Source organism: Nyctereutes procyonoides, unplaced genomic scaffold (assembly GCF_905146905.1).
Source record: "Nyctereutes procyonoides isolate TBG_1078 unplaced genomic scaffold, NYPRO_anot_genome, whole genome shotgun sequence".
NCBI classification, from domain to species: Eukaryota; Metazoa; Chordata; class Mammalia; order Carnivora; family Canidae; genus Nyctereutes; species Nyctereutes procyonoides.
The window spans coordinates 30534540-30551777 of record NW_026575159.1 but is presented as its reverse complement, the minus strand read 5'-3'; the positions used below and the strand labels follow the sequence as shown (position 1 = coordinate 30551777).

The 17238-nt window shown below is 56.4% G+C and overlaps 1 protein-coding gene across 1 annotated transcript in view; it reads left to right on the top strand.

Annotated features, from left to right (window-relative positions):
* Nucleotides 1–9382: 9382 nt before the first annotated feature.
* The window catches only part of AGO2 (argonaute RISC catalytic component 2), a 108939-nt gene continuing 101083 nt past the window's right edge, over nt 9383–17238 (top strand). Inside the window, exon 1 of the mRNA XM_055313930.1 lies at nt 9383–9504. Within this exon, the coding sequence (XP_055169905.1) occupies nt 9483–9504 (22 nt within the window). The 5' untranslated portion in view covers nt 9383–9482. The remainder of the gene's footprint in view (nt 9505–17238) is intronic.

Sequence of the window (17238 nt, the reverse complement as noted above, 5' to 3'; positions counted from 1 at the left end):
CCCTCCTGGGTTACTTTTTTTTTTCTTTTTAATTTTTTTTAAAGATTTATTTATTTATTTTTATTTATGATAGACACAGAGAGAGAGAGAGAAACAGGCAGAGACATAGGAGGGGGGAGAAGCAGGCTCCATTCCGGGAGCCCGATGTGGGACTTGATCCCGGGACTCCAGGATTGCGCCCTGGGCCAAAGGCAGGCGCCAAACCGCTGAGCGAGCCACCAGGGATCCCCTCCTGGGTTACTTTGAAGCAAAGTCCAGCAATTGCACCTTCTTGGTTAGAAGTGCTTGATGCTCCAGAAGATAAAGACTCCTTTTTTTTTTTAAGTGATATAATCAAAACACCATCATCACAGCTAAAAATTTTAAATTTTAATAAGTATTCCTCAGTATCACCAAATAGCCTACCAGAATTCAAATTTTCCTAATAGTCTCATGATTTTTTTTCCCATTAAAAAAAAATCAAATCCAGGGCAGCCCGGGTGGCTCAGCAGTTTAGCATCGCCTTCAACCCAGGGCGAGATCCTGGAGACCCGAGATCGAGTCCCGCGTCGGGCTCCCTGCGTGGAGCCTGCCTGTGTCTCTGCCTCTCTCTCTCTCTATGTCTCTGTGTCTCTCGTGAATAAATAAATGGAATCTTTAAAAATAAATAAATAAAAGATAAATAAATCAAATCCAAAAGTGGGCACCCTTATGAGGCCTTTGGATGAACAGTTCCTAATTTAATGAAATCCAGTTGTTCATTACTTTCCTTCCGGGTGGTATTCTTCTATATCAGTGAGGAAAGCTTTTCTTTTTTATTTTTTTTTTTTCTAAAGATTTTATTTATTTATTTATTTATTTATTTATTTATTTATTTATTTATTTATTTATTTATGAGAGACGCAGAAAGAGAGGCGGAGACACAGGCAGAGGGAGAAGCAGGCCTCCCACGGAGAGCCCAATGCAGGACTTGCTCCCAGGACCCTGTGACACCCAAGGCAGATGCTCAGCCGCTGAACCACCCAGGCGTCCCAAGGAAAGCTTTTCTTGCCTCCAGGTCATGAAAAACGTCTCCTGCATTGCCTTGTCAAGTTCTTATTGTTTTGCCTTTCACATTTCATCTATGGTCCACCTGGAACTGGGTTTTAAGGCATTTTTCCCATATGGAGACTCCATTGTCCCAGCACCATTTACTGAAAAGCCCATCCTTCCTCCCACTGCTCTGAGGAGCCAGCAGGAGCCAGCTCTGCTCTAAGTCGAGTGTCCACATCCACGTGGCCACTTTGTGACGTCTTTCTTCTCTTACCTCGGCCTTGGCCCATGGACCCAGCAATGTCATTCTGTCTTAATCACTACGGCAGAACTAGTCTTGCCACTTGGTTCTCCTTTCTCAAGAGTGACTTGGCTATTTTGCCCTTTGCGTGTCCACATAAACTGTCAAATGAGCTTGTCCAGGGCCCCTTCCCCCCTTCCCTCCCACAGCAGCAACAAAAGAAAACCTACTGGAATCACATGGAATCTCCAGGTAGAGGTCAATTTGGCCAATGTCAAGGGGCATCTTTACATTATGGAGTACCAGCCCAGGGCTGCGCTATCTTCACCTGCTTACTTCGGGCTTATTAAATTTCTCGGTAATGTTTGGGGCGCTGGGTAGTTCAGTTGGCTAAACTACCGTGTTCAGCTACAGAGCCGTGTCTTTGGGGTTGACTCTTGGTTTTAGCTCAGGTCATGATCTCGGGGTTGTGAGATCGAGCCAGCGCTGGGCTCCGTGCTCAGCACAGAGTCTACTTGAGATTCTCTCCCTCTCCCTCCACCTTTCCAACTAAGGCTTTCTCTCTCTTTCTCTCAAATAAATACATCGTTCAAAAAACTTTCTCAGTAACGTTTCATTAGACTTCTGTGTAGAGGTCTTGTGCATTTTATTTATACACATTCCTAAATTTTTTATGTTCCTTTTTGTTTAAGATTAACTTTTGTCACCAGTACATAGAATTATGGTTAATTTTAAGATATTGATCTTTGAGACAAAGACCTTGCTAAATGATAGTGTATCAGAAGCTTGTGTCAAAGGACCGTCATCCAGTATCCTGAGCACAACAGTATAAAGGGATCGTTGTGGAGAGTTAACGTGATACTTACTTACATTATTATGTGTGCTACTCCTTTGATAGATGGTATAATGTTTGCTGAATGGTTTCTCCCTACATGAAAACTAACTTATGTTTATCTCCTTGACACCAGGAAATGCTACAAGTCATGTACGCCACATTGACATTCACCCCCAGGACTCTGGAGCATGTGCATTTGGATGAGTTCACAATTCTTGGCTTTGAAGTGCGGACAAGTCTTGCTGGCACTTGGCAAGTGCTCTGAGAGCTGTCTCACACCGTGCTCCACAAATAAGGGCTGTCCCCAGGTTTGCACAGAGGGAGGCAAGGGCAGCCAGCCACACTCACAGGTGAGATCCCTGGTCCTTCCAACAACTGGATCCCGAGTTGCGGTGCAGGGGTCCGAGTAAGTGTGCCAGATCGCAAGGTGGAGATAAGCGCCCGTGCAAAAACCCAGCAGCCTGAGAGGACCCAGTGCATAGAACCAAAAAAGATCGTTGTCTGGAGTAGCAGAAGGGGTAGACGGTATCCAGACAAGACAGGGGAATGGGTCAGGTGGGGGCCAGGCCATCAGCACCAGACAGAACCTTCGTCTTGCAGCGACCCGGCCGCTAACTTATTTTTTCCAGCTTTCTCTCTTTCAGACAACCATGAGCTCGCTGTCGGTGGCCAATCCTGTGAACCGTCCAAAGTGCGCCTCTGAAAATTCTGATGACGATGAAGGGAACACGCAGGGTGGGGCCTTCCCAGGGCACATCTGTTCCCGATATCTCTTCCAATCGCCCCCACGGTGGGCCGCCAACCGAGGACATCAGCGGGGAGCCAAGTGGGAAACGTGGGAGACACGGGAGCTGGCGTTGGGTGACACTTCAGGGGTGAATCTGCAGGTGACTCTCCATCACACAGTTTCTGGGGGAAGCAACTTCAGTTATGCAGGTGGGATTGCATGGTATCTCCCTGGAGGGCGGTTTTGCATGTCCTGTGCCCCTGCTGTCAGAGGCTTAAGCCTGGGATCGGACTTTCCCAGGAAGGGGAGAGACATTTCTTGCCAGGTGTGACGATCATGTAATAATTGTCTTGGGGTGTGGGGGTGGGGAGTGTGGCTGGCACATGGGAGTGTCTTTTTTTTTTTTTTAATTAACCTTTGTGCTTTGAGATCATCGTAGATTTACATGTTGTTGTAAGAAATAGTATGGAGAGGGGACGCCTGGGTGGCTCAGCGGTTGAGCATCTGCCTTTAGCTCAGATTATGATTCTGGGGTCCTGGGATCAAGTCCCGCATCAGGCCTGCTTCTCCCTCTGACTGTATTTCTCTGCTTCTCTGTGTCTCTCATGAATAAATAAAATGTTTTTTTGTTTTTTTTGTTTTTTTTTTTTAAAGGAATAGTATGGAGAGATCCCAGGTACCCTTTATCCAGATTCTCCAATGGTAAGATCGCGCAAAACTACAGTATTACAACCAGGATACTAACACCGAAAGAGTCAAGATCCAAACTTCTCTGTCACTGTGAGGCCCCCTCCTGCCCCCCTCCCAGCCACGGCCTCTCCCTCCCTGCACCTCCCTGCTTAGCCCCTCCAAGCCACCCATCTGTTCTCCATCTCTATAATGTCGTCATTTCAGGGATGGTATATACATGGAATCGTGTAATAGGTACCCTTTTTGGAAGGGGCTTTTTTCCCACTCTGCGTACTTCTCTTGAGATTTGTGCCAGGGGTTCTGTGCCTCCCTAGTGCGTTCCGTGTGACTGCTGAAGAATGTTCCATGTGTGGATGGGCCCCAGTTTGTTTAACTACTCACCTCTTAGGGACCCTTGGGCTGTTCCCAAGTTGGAGTCATACAAATAAAGCTGCCGTCAATATCCCCGGGCAGGTGTATGTGTAAAGCTGAGATGCCAGGTCTCTGGGAGAAATACCCAGCAGCTCGGGGGTGGGGCCCAACCGGGGCCGGATGTTTAGGTTTTTTTTTTGAGAAACTGCCAAACTCTTCTCCGTGGAGCCCGTACCGCTGGGCATTTGCTTGGCAAGGTGGGAGCGATCCAGCTCCTCCGTAGTCTTCGGCTCGGTCGTTGTCGCTGTGTTTTATTTTAGCGGCTCCGCGGGGTGTGCACGGCCGTCTTGCTGTGCTTGGGCTGTGCCTCTCTCGGATGGGCGGCGGCCCGTTTGCTGTCAGGATCTCCTCATCGGCACATGCCTCTTCCTGTGTTTTGCCCCCCCACCCCGAATGCACTGTTTGCCCCTTTGTTTGTTTGTTTATTTATTTATATTTTATTTATTTATGTTGGAGGGAGGGAGAGAATTGTAGGCTGACTCCCCGCTGAGCGAGCCCGAGGTAGGGCTTGATCCCACCACCCCAAGATCATGGCCTGGGCCGAAACCAAGAATAGGACACCTCACCCACCGTGCCACCCAGGCGCCCTGATTGTTTGCGTTTTTGCTGTTGAATTCTGAGAGCTCTTTATATAGTTTAGGTCCTAGTCTTTTGTCAGACATTCAGGGTACAAGCATTTTCTCCCGCTCTAGGCTGGTCCAGTCCTCTGACCCTCTCAGCAGGTCCTCTGCAGAGTAAAAGCTTGAATTTTGGTGAAGTCCAAAGTATGTTTTTCCCTTCATGGCTGTGCCTTTGGTGTTGAGTCTGGGAATTGTTTGCCTAGCCCTAGATCTCCCAAATTTCCTCTCCTTTTTAAACTTTTCCTCTCCTTTTTAAACTTTCCATTTCAATCCATCATCCTTTTGGAGTTAATTTCTCCGTGTCTGCGTGTTAGCAGCATCTTGGCTGCCTTTCCTTATTAGACAGAGGAAGGGGCGCGTCCACAGCGGAGGCGTCTCCTGGGCATACACCAGCCGTAGCCCCCCTTGCCCTCTCTTTACCCTACAGGACACCTTCTGTGGCCTGGCGGCACCTGAGGCCCCTGGGGTGGTGCAGGGAGGCGGCCCCAGTTGCTTGCATGTTCAGGATTCTTGACTTAGCCTCTTTGGGCGCACAAAATGACAGGGTGATTTATGTACTCAGACTAAGTGGTTTCCCTTCAATGTTGGGTTCGGGGCATAGAAATTGCTTAGATGTGCATTTTGTTCCAACTATGGTGGAAGTATTTGTCAGCTCATAAGTACACTCTTGAGTTCTTAATTCAGAAAAACAGCCAATATTTTTATCCAAAGAGCCTTAGAAGGGATCACAGACAGTGCTACCTTGGTGTTTCCCAAAGTGCGCCCCTGGAACACAGAGGTACCCTGGGACAAAAGAGTTCTGTGGCCCCGTGTGTGTGGGGCTGCACACTGTCTGTTCCCCTCCTTCCTCTTTGTAGAATCATGATTCTTAGCACTTTGTTCAAGGTTTTGAGAAGGGGCGCCTGCTTTCGGCTGAGGTTGTGATCCTGGGGTCCTGGGATTGAGCCCCACGTTAGGCTCCCTGCTCAGTGGGGAGCCTTCTTCTCCCTGCCCCCCATGCTGTCTCTCACTCTCTGTCTCAAATAAAAAAATTTTTTTAAGATTCTATTTACTTATTCATGAGAGATCCACACACAGAGGCAGAGACACAGGCAGAGGGAGAAGCAGGCTCCATGCAGGGAGCCCGACGCGAGACTGGATCCCAGAACTCCAGGATCACCACCTGGGCGGAAGGCAGATGCTCAACCACTGAGCCATCCAGGGGCCCCATAAAATCTGTTTTTAAGAAAATGTTTTGAGAAGGCTTGCAATTGATAAATCTGTTTAGGGTTCACTCAGTGCTTCTCATCTCTTTGATCCCCTAATTCTGCTTTGTCACACGCAGAACATGTCTTGGGAACGGACTTGTTCCAGCGTCTACACTGTAGACTTGGGAGAAACCAAGAGCCCCCGGGGTGCCGAGGAGCACAGGCGCTTCTGCTCTGCCCGCGGTGACCGGCCCCTGCCGTCTTGCCACAGCGAAGGGTGCCCCAGCACCCCAGCACCCGGCGCTGAATTGCCCAGGCAGGGATCTGGGGCATCGGGAGCCCCCTGTGGCCAACACCGGGCGCCGAGTGGGGACCTGGAAGGGCAGAGCGGGGGGTACCTGGGGGCCGGGGGGGGGTGCCCCGAGACGTTTCACAGCCAGAGCTTGGGGGGCTCCAATGCTTTAGGGGCTCAGGACCGCGGGAGCGGAAGGCGGGGACCCCTGGGCGCGGGGCTGGGAGGAGCGGGAGGGGACGCTCTGGGTTGGGGGCTGCAGGCCCGGAGCCCCGGGGGAGAGCCCAGGGGGTGCTGGCGGCGGGGGCGGCCCCGCGCAGGGGAGCCCCAGCCCGGAGACGGCGCCCCTCGCCGGCAGGGGGCGCGCGCGGTCCCCGCCGAGTCGCGACACAATGAAGCTACTGGGAGACATTATGTAGCCGGACCTCCTCCTGCACTGGACCCGGTGCAACAAAGTGCAACAAAGTTACCCCCGCGGCGTGTGCGCGGAGGGGCCGCTCTGGGGCCGGGGGGGTGCAGGGAGAGGGAGGCGAGGGGGCGCGTCCGGGGCTGGAGAGGACGGCAGCCTGCGGCGGGAAGCCCGGGGTGGGAGGTGCGGGGGGACAGTCGGCTGGGGGCCTGCTGGGGCACAAGCAGGAGACAGAGGACATTCATGGTTATTGTTTTTTTTTTTTTTTTTAAAGATTTTATTTATTTACATGAGAGACACACAGAGAGAGGCCGAGACATAGGCAGAGGGAAAAGCAGGCTCCGTGCAGGGAGCCCGACTCGCGATTCGATCCCAGGTCTCCAGGATCAGGCCCCGGCTGAAGGCGGCGCTAAACGGCTGAGCGCTAAACCGCTGAGCCACCCGGGCTGCCCCATGGTTTTTATTTTTTAAAAGATTTACTTATTTGAGAGCGAGGGCGAGCACACAGAGGCAGAGGGAGGAGCCCACTCTCGGCCAGGGAGCCCCAGGGGGAAGGGCCTCGATCCCAGGACAACAGGATCCTGACCTGAGCTGAAGTTAGAGGCTTGGCGGAATCAGCCACCCAGGCGCCCCTCACCGTTATTATTTTTTTAATGTTTTATTGTGAAACACAGAGGGCACAGAAAACATATAAACAAACAAATGTGCAGCTTGGGACGTGCAAATGAGCAGCAGTGTTACTGGAAGGAGCATTTCCCGCAGGTCAGCAGCCTGCACAGCCCATCTGTGGCCAGGGCACCCCACCCCACCCCACGCCACCCCACCCCAGCACCCACCACTTTGACTCATGGTGACCACCTTCTGGCTTTCGCTCAACTTTTTACCAATTATGTACCCCTAAACAACATAGTTCAATTTTGCTTCTTTTGTAGCTTCTATAAATGTAATCCTGCAGCCTGGGCCTCGGCCTCTTTCACTCAACACCCTGGACACTCATCCGTGTTGGAGGGGTCTTCATTTTCATCTCTAGGTTTTACTTGAGGAGGATCCACCCGCCTCACAACCCGCTCCAGTGCTGGTGGATGCTGGGTGGCGCCCAGTCCCGGGCTAGGGCACACCGGCCCCCTTCCTCTGCTCCCAAACATTCATTTCAGCGTCTCGTCCACGTAGGGCCAGGTGTGAGCTTTTCCAGGCACTACCAGACACTTTCCTCCCAACCCGCTGGACTGATTCACACTCCAGTAACACTCTTGAGAGAATGAAGACGTGGATCTGAAGAGCCTGTGGAAGGTGAAGTGGAATATCCTGACCAAGCAGGCGGGGCCTGCACCCTGCAGGGCATCGTGCACCAAGTTAAGGATTTCGGCCCCGGGGCAGATGGAACTGGAGAGCCCACGAAGGGCTTTGAACAAAGCAGGCATGGAATCAGGTTTGGGATCACACAAAGGGGACTGCTGGGTGGGGAGCCGGCAAGGGTAGTTTGAGGGGCTTCTCAAGGGACCCAGGCCAGCTTGAGGGGTGGGGGTGGTCAGCAGAGGACCAGGGAGGGATGCATGAGCGCCTGGGGGCTGATGCCACGGCACCGACCCCATTCATATCAATGATGTGAAGATCCGTGTCCCTTTAAGTTTCTTTCTGGAGGAAACCATGGTTTTCTGGCATTTATTTAGGGAAGTTCTTGAGACTTGCAAAGCCTGCTTAGGATGCTAAGCTCCTTGCAGGCAGGGCTCTTGGTTTTTGCATCACTGGCAGGAGGAACACTCAGGTCCTCGCACCCAGTACGCAGGTAGCACACGTTTATAGGATGAAGGAAAGCGCAGGCAGGTAGGTTACAGCGGCGACGAGCGAGTGTGGACTTCGTGTCACCTTGAGACTTGTAACCCCCATCAACGAGGAGAGGGAGGGGGTAACCGCGGCCGGAGCCGGGGCCCGGGTGGGGGCGAGGGACGGCCTCCCTGAGTACGGCGGGGAGCACGGGGCGGGGGTCCCAGAGGCCCAGGGCGCGCGCCCGCCCTCCCGGCGGCTTGGCTTGGACCTCACGCAGCTCACACGCGCCCCAAACTTACTGTTCAAGTTTTTTTTCACATGACGCTCTGGGCTCCCGGCCGGGAGGTGGCGGTGTGGTCGTGCGCAGGCCCCGCGCCTTCACGTTCAAGCTCCGGGCTGGGCGCGAGCTTCCCCGCGGTCGCCTTTCGGTAGTAACTTGAAAAACCAGGCAGGCGGGGAGGCCGGGGCCGGGCCGGGGCGGCCACAGCCGGGCCGCGGGGGGGGGGACCGTGCGCCACCCCCCCCCCAGGCAGCCGGAGCGGGCGCCCCACGCGCGGAGGCGGCGCGGACACCAGGGGGGGCTTCTTCTCTTTCCTCCCGGCCTCTGGCGCTGGCCTCGCGGGACCCGCTCCGCCCAGGCGGGGAAGACGGCGCCCCCGGAGCCGCTGGGAGGGGCCCCGCCCCCCGCGCCCCGCCCCCGCGGTGGGGCCCCCCGCGCCCCTGCCCCGCCCCCACCTCCACCTCCCCGTGGGGCCCGCGCCCGCCCCCCCCCGGGCTCCCGGCCGCCAGCGCGCCGCCCCGCCCCCCTCCTCCCCCTCCTCCCCCTCTCCATTCTCCCCTTCCTCCTCCCCCTTCCTCCCCTCGCCTCCGCCCCTCCCTCCTCCCCTCCCCTCCGCCCGTCCCTCCTCCCCTCCCCTCCGCCCCTCCCTCCTCCCCGCCCCTCCTCCCTCCCTCCTCCCCTCCCTCTCTCGCTCGCCCCTCCCTCCTCCCCTCCCCTCCCCTCCGCCCCTCCCTCCTCCCCTCCCCTCCCTCCCCTCTCCTTCGCCCCTCCCTCCCCTCTTCCTCCCCTCCCTCCTCTCCTCCCTCTCTCGCTCGCCCCTCCCTCCCCCCCCCCCACGCCCGCCGCCTCCGCCTCCGCCCGCCGCCCCGGCCGCGTCGGGTAAACCTGTTTGGCGAGGCGGCCGCGCCGGGGCGGATCGTGCGGCCGGCGGCTCCCTCGCGGCTCGCGGCGTCGGGGCCCGTGGCGCGCGCGCGGCCGCCCCTCGGCCCCGGAGCCCCTCGGCGGCGCCACCATGTACTCGGGAGCCGGCCCCGGTGAGTCCTCGCGGGGGGCGCCGGCCCGGCGGCTCGCGCTCGGCCCCGCGGCGCCGGCGGCGGTTGGCGGGCGGGGGCGCGGGGCGCGGGGCGCTGGGCGCGGGGCGCGGGGGGCACGGGGGGCGCGGGGGGCGCGGGCCTCCGGGGGCGCGGGGGGCGCGGGCGAGGCCGGGGCGCGGGGCCTGCGGGGCGGGCGGCGGCGGGGCCCCGGGCGGGGGGCGGCGGGCGGGCGGCCGTTCCTCGGCCCACCGCGGGCGCGCAGCCCGGCCTCCCTCCGCGGCCCGGGTCGTCGGGGCGCCCCGCGCGGCCTGGGCCTTGGCGTCCCCCGCGCCCCGCGCCCCGGGGGCCCCGCGGGTGGAGCCGGAGGCCGGGGCCGGGGCCGCGCGGCCCGCGTGTAGGCCCGAGGCCCGCGCCCGCCTCGCCCGCCGCCCGGCCCGGCCTCCCGCGCCCCCGGCCTGCCCGCCGCGCCCCGGGGGTCGGCGGGGACGGCGGGGACCGCGGGGGCGCCGGGGCGGGGGCGGGGCGGGGGTCGCGCCGGGTCGCGCCGAGCTCGGGGTGCGGGCGGCGGGGGCCGGGGGCGCGCGGCTGCGGAGCCAGCCCGAGCCCGGCGAGCCTGGGGCGCACTCAGTTTCGTTTTTCTCGTTGCCAGCACTTCTGAGGCCCCTTCTCCGAAGGAAAGTCTGAAAAGGCTGAATTTTGGCCAGTTCCCGCGGGTAGCGAGGACTGTAGCCCGAGAGGGACGGGAAGCGGCACCTTAAAACCCTAAGACTGCGTGCGGCTCATTTTCATTCCAGACACGCCGGCTGCTTATTCAAGTGTTAATTGCCTTTTACAATTTACTAGAAGCGGGCGAGGAGGAGTGTCGGCTCCCTTAGCACCCCTCCTCGCCCGGCCGCTCTCTTTCTTTGCAAAAGTTCTAAAAAACTTAAAGGAGTAACACGTTTTTCCCCCTTGTTTTCGACGCACCGTGGAAGGGCAGCCGGGGTGCTGGGCCAAGAAAACAGTCAAGTGTTGTAAAGCTTTTTTCCTTCTCCCGCCAGGCACGTGGCTCCTAAATTTCCCGGCTGGGCCTGCCACTTGGCCGGGGCATCGCCTGTCCCCTTTGTCTGCCAGGCCCTGGCCACTGCAGGCCCTCGGGCTGCAGGCTTGCTCCGGGCCCCTTGCTAGGTGTGCTCCCGGGCCTGACCCTCCGCAGCCACATGCTGATGGGGCCCTGGCAGCTCCCGCCCAGACGTGCTCCCCATCGGGGGTCTGGAAGCCCCCCCCTCGATCCACTCAGGCCCCTTGACGCCGTGGGCTCTCGCTGCTGTGTCTGTCCACCAACACTTCTATGCCTTGTGAATTCTGAGTGTCTTCCCCCCCCCCCCCCCATGTCACTTAATCTAAAAGCTTCTCCAAGGCCGAGTTCCATCAACTTTTAAGCCTCTCCAGACTCTGGCAGCTTGATTGAGGAATGGTTTTAATCCTGCATCTGGGAGGTTCCTCAGGCCTGGTGGGGAAGGGCCCTGGGCTATGTGGGCACCGTCCCGAGGGCAGATTTGGCTTCTTGAGACCCTGGGCTTCTTACCTAGCCGAGCGAGTGGGGATCTCCCAGGAATCCCTGAAAAGGGATCCCAGCAAGTCTTAGCCACTACAGTGTGGATTGATTGATTGATTGATTTTCAGATTTTCAGTTTAAAAGTTGAGGGCCCAGAAAAAGTAGAGAACCTTGAGGAAGGTCAGGCTTTGTGTTGTGTGTCCAGTTAACTAATCCACAGGATGGCTCGGCAAACTGGTGATGTTCGTTTTGAAGGTAGACGGCAGAGGCTCACGTAGGTTAAGAACCTTGCCAAGGTCATGTGGCCGGTGAGCATAGGACGATATGTCTGATCCCAAGCTGACTGTACACCCTCCTCAAAGAGGTGGTTTTCAGTCCTTTTGACCTTGACCCACAGTAAGAAATACCTGTTACATCTCAACTGGACCCGTGTGCGCGTGCGCTCGCTCAGGTGTGATCGAAACGAGCTTGGCGAAGCGCTGCTTACCCTGAACTGTGCGCTGTGCGCCAGGGGTATTTTTCTTGCATTTCCGTTTTCAAAAACCTGTAGCCCCCCCTGGATCTCCAGGCTCCTTTCTGGTCACCAACAGCTTTTGGAAGGATCTGGCTCTGCTGCGATTCTCTGCATTGTGGCGTGGTGGGGAGAGGGCCCCATGGTTCGCAGATAAACCTGCCCTGGAATTGGACAGCTTTGGTTGAAAAAATAAATGGGTCTGTAGGATAGTTCTTAAGCTAATGGCAGGATGGGAATGAACCCAAATTTCAGGCTCTGTGAGTGTGCTGTAATTATAAGGCTGTGTGCAGTTCAGTTTTATTCTATCCACCGAGGCTTTTAATTTGGCTTAAAAGGAGCTTTTGGAGTAGTTTCTTGAATGAAACTTTTTTTTAATGTTATATTTCCTGTTTTAGAAGAATGAAAAGACGCTCGGTCTGGATTGTAGAAAAATTACAAATCGTTTTGCTCCTTCCAATTTTAATATACTTATTAAGCGACGTACTGAGTAAATTGACTCAAAAGGTAGAGTTCGCAGTAGCTATGTGTTAGGCCCACGATAAATGCTATTCCACGTGTGAATTAGCGTTTGTGCTCTGAGGTTCGGTACGTCGCTACTTCTTACTATTCTAACTATTCGAGAGAGTTTGGTGGTTCCAGGTAGTGGGTTCTCCAGCGACCCCGAGCCTTCAGAGATGAACAGATTAGTTTGTTGTTGGGGTTGAACGTCAAGATCTGAAACTGTCGGAGGGATCCTGTTGGAAGGAGATTGTTTCCTTGGTTTTTTAGTGCTCTAGCTACTGTGTGTTACAGCCCTCATGGCACTGCTACAAAGTAACTTTTGTGACCCAGAAGTCCTGTTTGAGAAGCGTCTAAAGGGATTGTGACTTGGAGCATCACTGGCTTTCAGTGAGGTTCCTGGTGCCAGTCAGCTCCTCCTGCTTCCCACTGCTCCCCCCACCCCAGTTCCCAGCGGAGCAGCCTGGTCCCAGTGGTGATGCACCTTTGCCACACAGCAGGTGTCCCTCTGCCCAGTGGGGGGATGGAGGGAGGTGCTGGGGGCCGGAAGGCTTGGTTGGATCTGTTACAAACCTCGAAGAAGCACGCAAGTGTGTAGGGAAACAAGAGGTAAAAGTTGCAACTCCTCCGCCCGGTCTGGTTTTCAGAAGCACAATAATATTATTTCTCGTTAACTTCCAGTTTCGGTGTCAAAACTTTGAACACCCCCCCCCCCCCCAGTGCGCGCTGTGTTCTTTGTAATGAGTGTTACGTGTGTTACCATATCCTGCCAGTCTGGTAAAATAAATTTTTGTTTCGTGAATTGTTACTACGGATGTTCAAAATGTAACACTTGATTTTGTTTTTAACAGTTTCTATTGTGAAATAGTTTACACAAAGGAGAGCACCAAGTAGGACTGACGTTCTCTCGTTTTTCCATCACTGAGCCCCTGACCATCGAGATGACCTGCATTGGCTTCAGATGGGCCCCTTTCCCCTTTTTCCTTTGTGGAGCTATTCGAGAGCCAATTCCAGATTTGTCATTTCACCCTAAGTACTTAAATACTGTGTCTAAAGAAGGGGGACACTTTGAACCCCAGGCCACTTTCACAAGTCTGTAATCACTTTCTCTTGTCTCAGAAGCGTGTTTATAGTGGGCTGTATGGATTGTGGGTTTTAATAAAAGTTCACCCACGAATTTGGTGGTGTGTCTTTGGGGCCCTCTAACCTGGGCTCTAACACCGGGGCCCCTCCCCCGCTGTCCCCTGCTGCGGGCTGGCAGGGACACTTAGATTGCAAAATCCCTTTCCTTCAGAATATGTTTATCCACCTCCCCTGTTTCCTAAAAAGAACCCTGTTCTTCCGGATCCCTCTGTTTTGTGGAGTGAGGTTGGTTGGAGACCCCCTTGCCTGTGGTTTTAATTCTGACACATTGATCTTAAGCCGTGTGTGTAGACAGACCCCTCTGCATCTGGAATTTCCCGTTACAGAAGAATCCTGGGTTTTTTCGTGGTGCTCTGAGCAGAAGGGAAGCTTTGGGGTGTGTAGAGAACACTGTGGTCCTTGGGAAGTGTGTGCAATTTGTCTCTGCCGCCCCCCCTCCAGCCCCCCGAAGGTGGGGATGTCTCTTCCCCAGGTGTGGGAGCGGCTCTGCACATGGGGGTGGGAGCCGGGCTCAATCCTCCAGCTCCTTCTGGCCCTGTTTGCTCCTGGCCGTTTCTCCAGGCTTCACGGCTCTCCTCCCACCTCAGTGGGAGGTGCCCACAGTCCTGAGTGGAGGAGCCCAGGTGAGGTGCCGTGGCCACTCTAGCCGGTGAAAGTATCACTGAGCTGCACTGTCCTAATTTTCTTTGCCCTCGCTTTTCTCTTTCGAAGTTTAAAAAACCCGCCACCACTGGCTGGTCTCTGGGTCCTTACTCTCCATGACCGAACAACAGTGCCTTTCTAGTTTATCTTTCAGTAGAGCTGTGCCCTGGGTGACCAGACAGTTTGTCATCTACTCTGGAAACTTTTGCAAGTGAACTAGGGGTGGGTGTGGGTGGAGGGTTCTTAATTATTTCCCCGAGACAGGGGCGTACCCCAGGGCCGCCTGGGCAAATCGGGTAGATGTCTCCCTGACTCACAGCATTTCTTTCATCTTAGGCTTGTAGACTAGCTCAAAAATAAAGGGCTTAAACGCTTGATTGATTGATTGATTGTAAAGATTTTGTTTTTAAGTAATCTCTACATGCAATATGGGGCTCGAACGTATGACCCCAGGATCAAGAGTCCGCACGTTCCGCCGACTGAGCCAGCCCGGCGCCCCTGGGCTTACACATTTTAAAGGGTTTCACTCTTCAGTGGCTTTGCTCTTACTGAAATCCTCCCAAAGTCTGAAGGATGCAAGCACGGTCTTTGAGAGATTGCCACCAATTTGTCCCTACAGGGTGCCGACACTGCTCCCTCCGTCGCTAGTTGCGTACTGGAGGCAGCCCCTGCAAACTGCCTGCCAGCACTCAAAAATCCCACCTTTTCACCTTCCTCTTCCTTCCCTCAAGGTCATAGCTCGAGCAGAGGACACAGGGAATGTCATCGGCGCCAGCACTGTGCGTGTCCTGGGTCTTAGTTTCCTCATCTGTACGTGGGGAACTGGGCCTGGCTGGCTTAAGTCCCCTCGCGTCTACGTCCTCTGGTGCAGTTGCTCTCTGCTGACTTCTGACCGGCTGGGGAAGGGGCTGGTGACCCCTGGGAACCATGTATGTGAGGGCCCAGGGGCCCTGACTCTTGATTTTGGGTCAGGTCCTGATCTCAGGGTCAGAGGATTGGACTCCACGCCCAGCGGGGCATCTGCTTCTCCTTCTCCCTCTGCTCCCCCCGCCCCCGGTGTGGGCATGATTTCTCTCTTGAGGGCTCTCTCTCTAAAATAAAAAAAAGAGGGGGATCCCTGGGTGGCTCAGCAGTTTAGCGCTTGCCTTTGGCCCAGGGTGAGATCCTGGAGTCCTGGGATCAAGTCCCGCATTGGGCACCTGGCATGGAGCCTGCTTCTCCCTCTGCCTGTGTCTCTGCCTCTCTTTATGTCTATCATGAATAAATAAATAAAAATCTTAAAAAATAAAATAATCTTTAAAAAAGAGAGAGAGAGAGGATGGTCTTGGTAACAGTGTGGGGGACAGTTGGAGGAAGTAGGAAGGGGGGATTGCGGGCAGGTGCTCGGGGCTGAGACTGTGCCCCCTCCCACCCCGGGGTGGGATGGCTGAGGGGAGACTGATGGACAGGACCCCTCGGTACCATCTGACCATGAGCTTGGGCCCACCTAGTCTGCACTTCCTAAGTGGGCCCCATTTACTTAGCCCCATGTGCTGGTATCTGGGCCCTGAACCCCCCCTTCCTAGCCCAGGACTGTGGCTCAGCCTCCCTTTTCAGACCTGGAAGGTGAGGATCGTAGCGCCACCCTCAGGGTTGTTGGACTGACGAGGTGAGACGTGCCAAGTGGCCTGGGGCTGGACGTTGTCCTCGAGTGAGGGCGGGTATGCGTCTGTCCAGGGGTCCCGGCCCTGCCGTCATCCGCGGAGTTTCTCCAGCTCGAATGAGCGCAGCGCCGAGCCGCCCAGAGGAAGCATCCCAGCTGGTGGCTGGGCCGCTGGCCTCGTCCTCATCTCCATGACCACAATTGTGACCGTCTGAATGAGCCGCCCGACGGGGCATCGCTACGTGCAGCTTTGTTACTGGCAGCTGCTGCCGATGCCAACCAAAATAAATGGCAGGAGCCGGGCAGGCTCTGGGGAAGAGACCCCCTTGTGGCATCTGGACATGTTGAGTTGAGGTCCGAGGAGCCCGAGGTGGGCTCTGGGAAGGGCAGCCGTAAGGCCTCTGTGAGGGGGCCACAAGTGGGCGCGGGCTCGTGGGGCTGCCCCGGCGGGGGGCGTGAACCCCGCTTCCCTGGCCTGACAGCTGGCCGAAGAATCACCCGAAGATCCTGGAGATTAAATTTTGCAGATGTCCCAGGGGGTTGCCTTGATTCACGGGGCCTGAGACCCGCCGCTGTTAGGAGTGGGCGTCGGAGAGGGGGTAGAAATGAGCCCCAGGGGCGTCTTCATGGTGGGGGGAGGAGAGAGTGGGGCTGTGGCCCCGGGGCCGGGATTTCGGGGTGAGGGTGTCAAGGCTCCAAGGTGGACTTTGCGATGGGCCATCACGAGGCAGGGTCACCTATGTGTGGCTTCCTTCCCTGGTGAAGGGGCCAGGTCTGGCCATGACGGCCCCTCCTTCCTGGAGCTGCACCTGTTGCGGCTCGTGGGGCATTTCCGTGTGCTTCTATGTGCTTCCTTGAGCTTCTGTGCGCTTCTCTGTGCTTCCATGTGCTTCCGTGACCTCCGTGCTACTTTGAATGCAGCCTGTCACACCTCCGCCGGGAACGGGGGCAGAAGACTTGTGAGGGTCCCTTTGGGGCTGCGGCAAGTTCCCAGGGGGACCTGTTCTGTTGCCATCGCCAAGAACCCGAGGAGCGGGCCTGGGCCAAGGGGCGCCTTCAAGCCAGCAGGGCTCGGGGTGCGGCGGTTCCTCCCCTGAAGCTCCTTCATCGTAACTTAAAGCCGTCTTGAGGGTCGCGGGGGGCAGCACCGAGGGGCGGCGCGTGGGTGGCGTTTCAAGCTCTTCTGGGCGCCTGGGCCCTGAGCTCTGGTACTGCGGCGGTGCCACACGAACCTGTGACCGAGGTTCACAGGTCACAGTCACTGGAGAAGCCTGTGCGCTTTGACGCAGAGTAGAGTAACACAGCCTTCGGGAGTTTTTCTGTAAAATGTCTTGTTCACTTGTTGGTGAGGGGGTTTGAGCCCAGCGTCCCTGCGGCTGAGGACTAAGTGGAGGCGCCTCACGAACCCGATGTCGGGGCCCTGCTGTGGCGACCTGCCCGCCGCGTCCTCAGGCCCCCGATCCGCCGGGCGTTAGCCGTGCCCATGCAGGACGCGGAGGGGACACGGCGCCTGATGCAACCGGGGGCTGCCGCGGGCCTGGGCGGCAGACGGTGCCTGCCCCCCGGGAGCGGGGTCCTGTCCCCACGCAGAGCCTTGGGCCAGCAGGCCATGGCAACGCTCGCCTATGCGTAGGAACAAAGGACTTGCTGGAGAAACACTAGCAGGAGGTGGGGAGAAGGCCGAGGATGACGGGCGGAGAGTGAGGGCCGGACGGACGCTGGGGCCGCGTGGCGTCGAAGCGTCGCCGTGACGAAGCC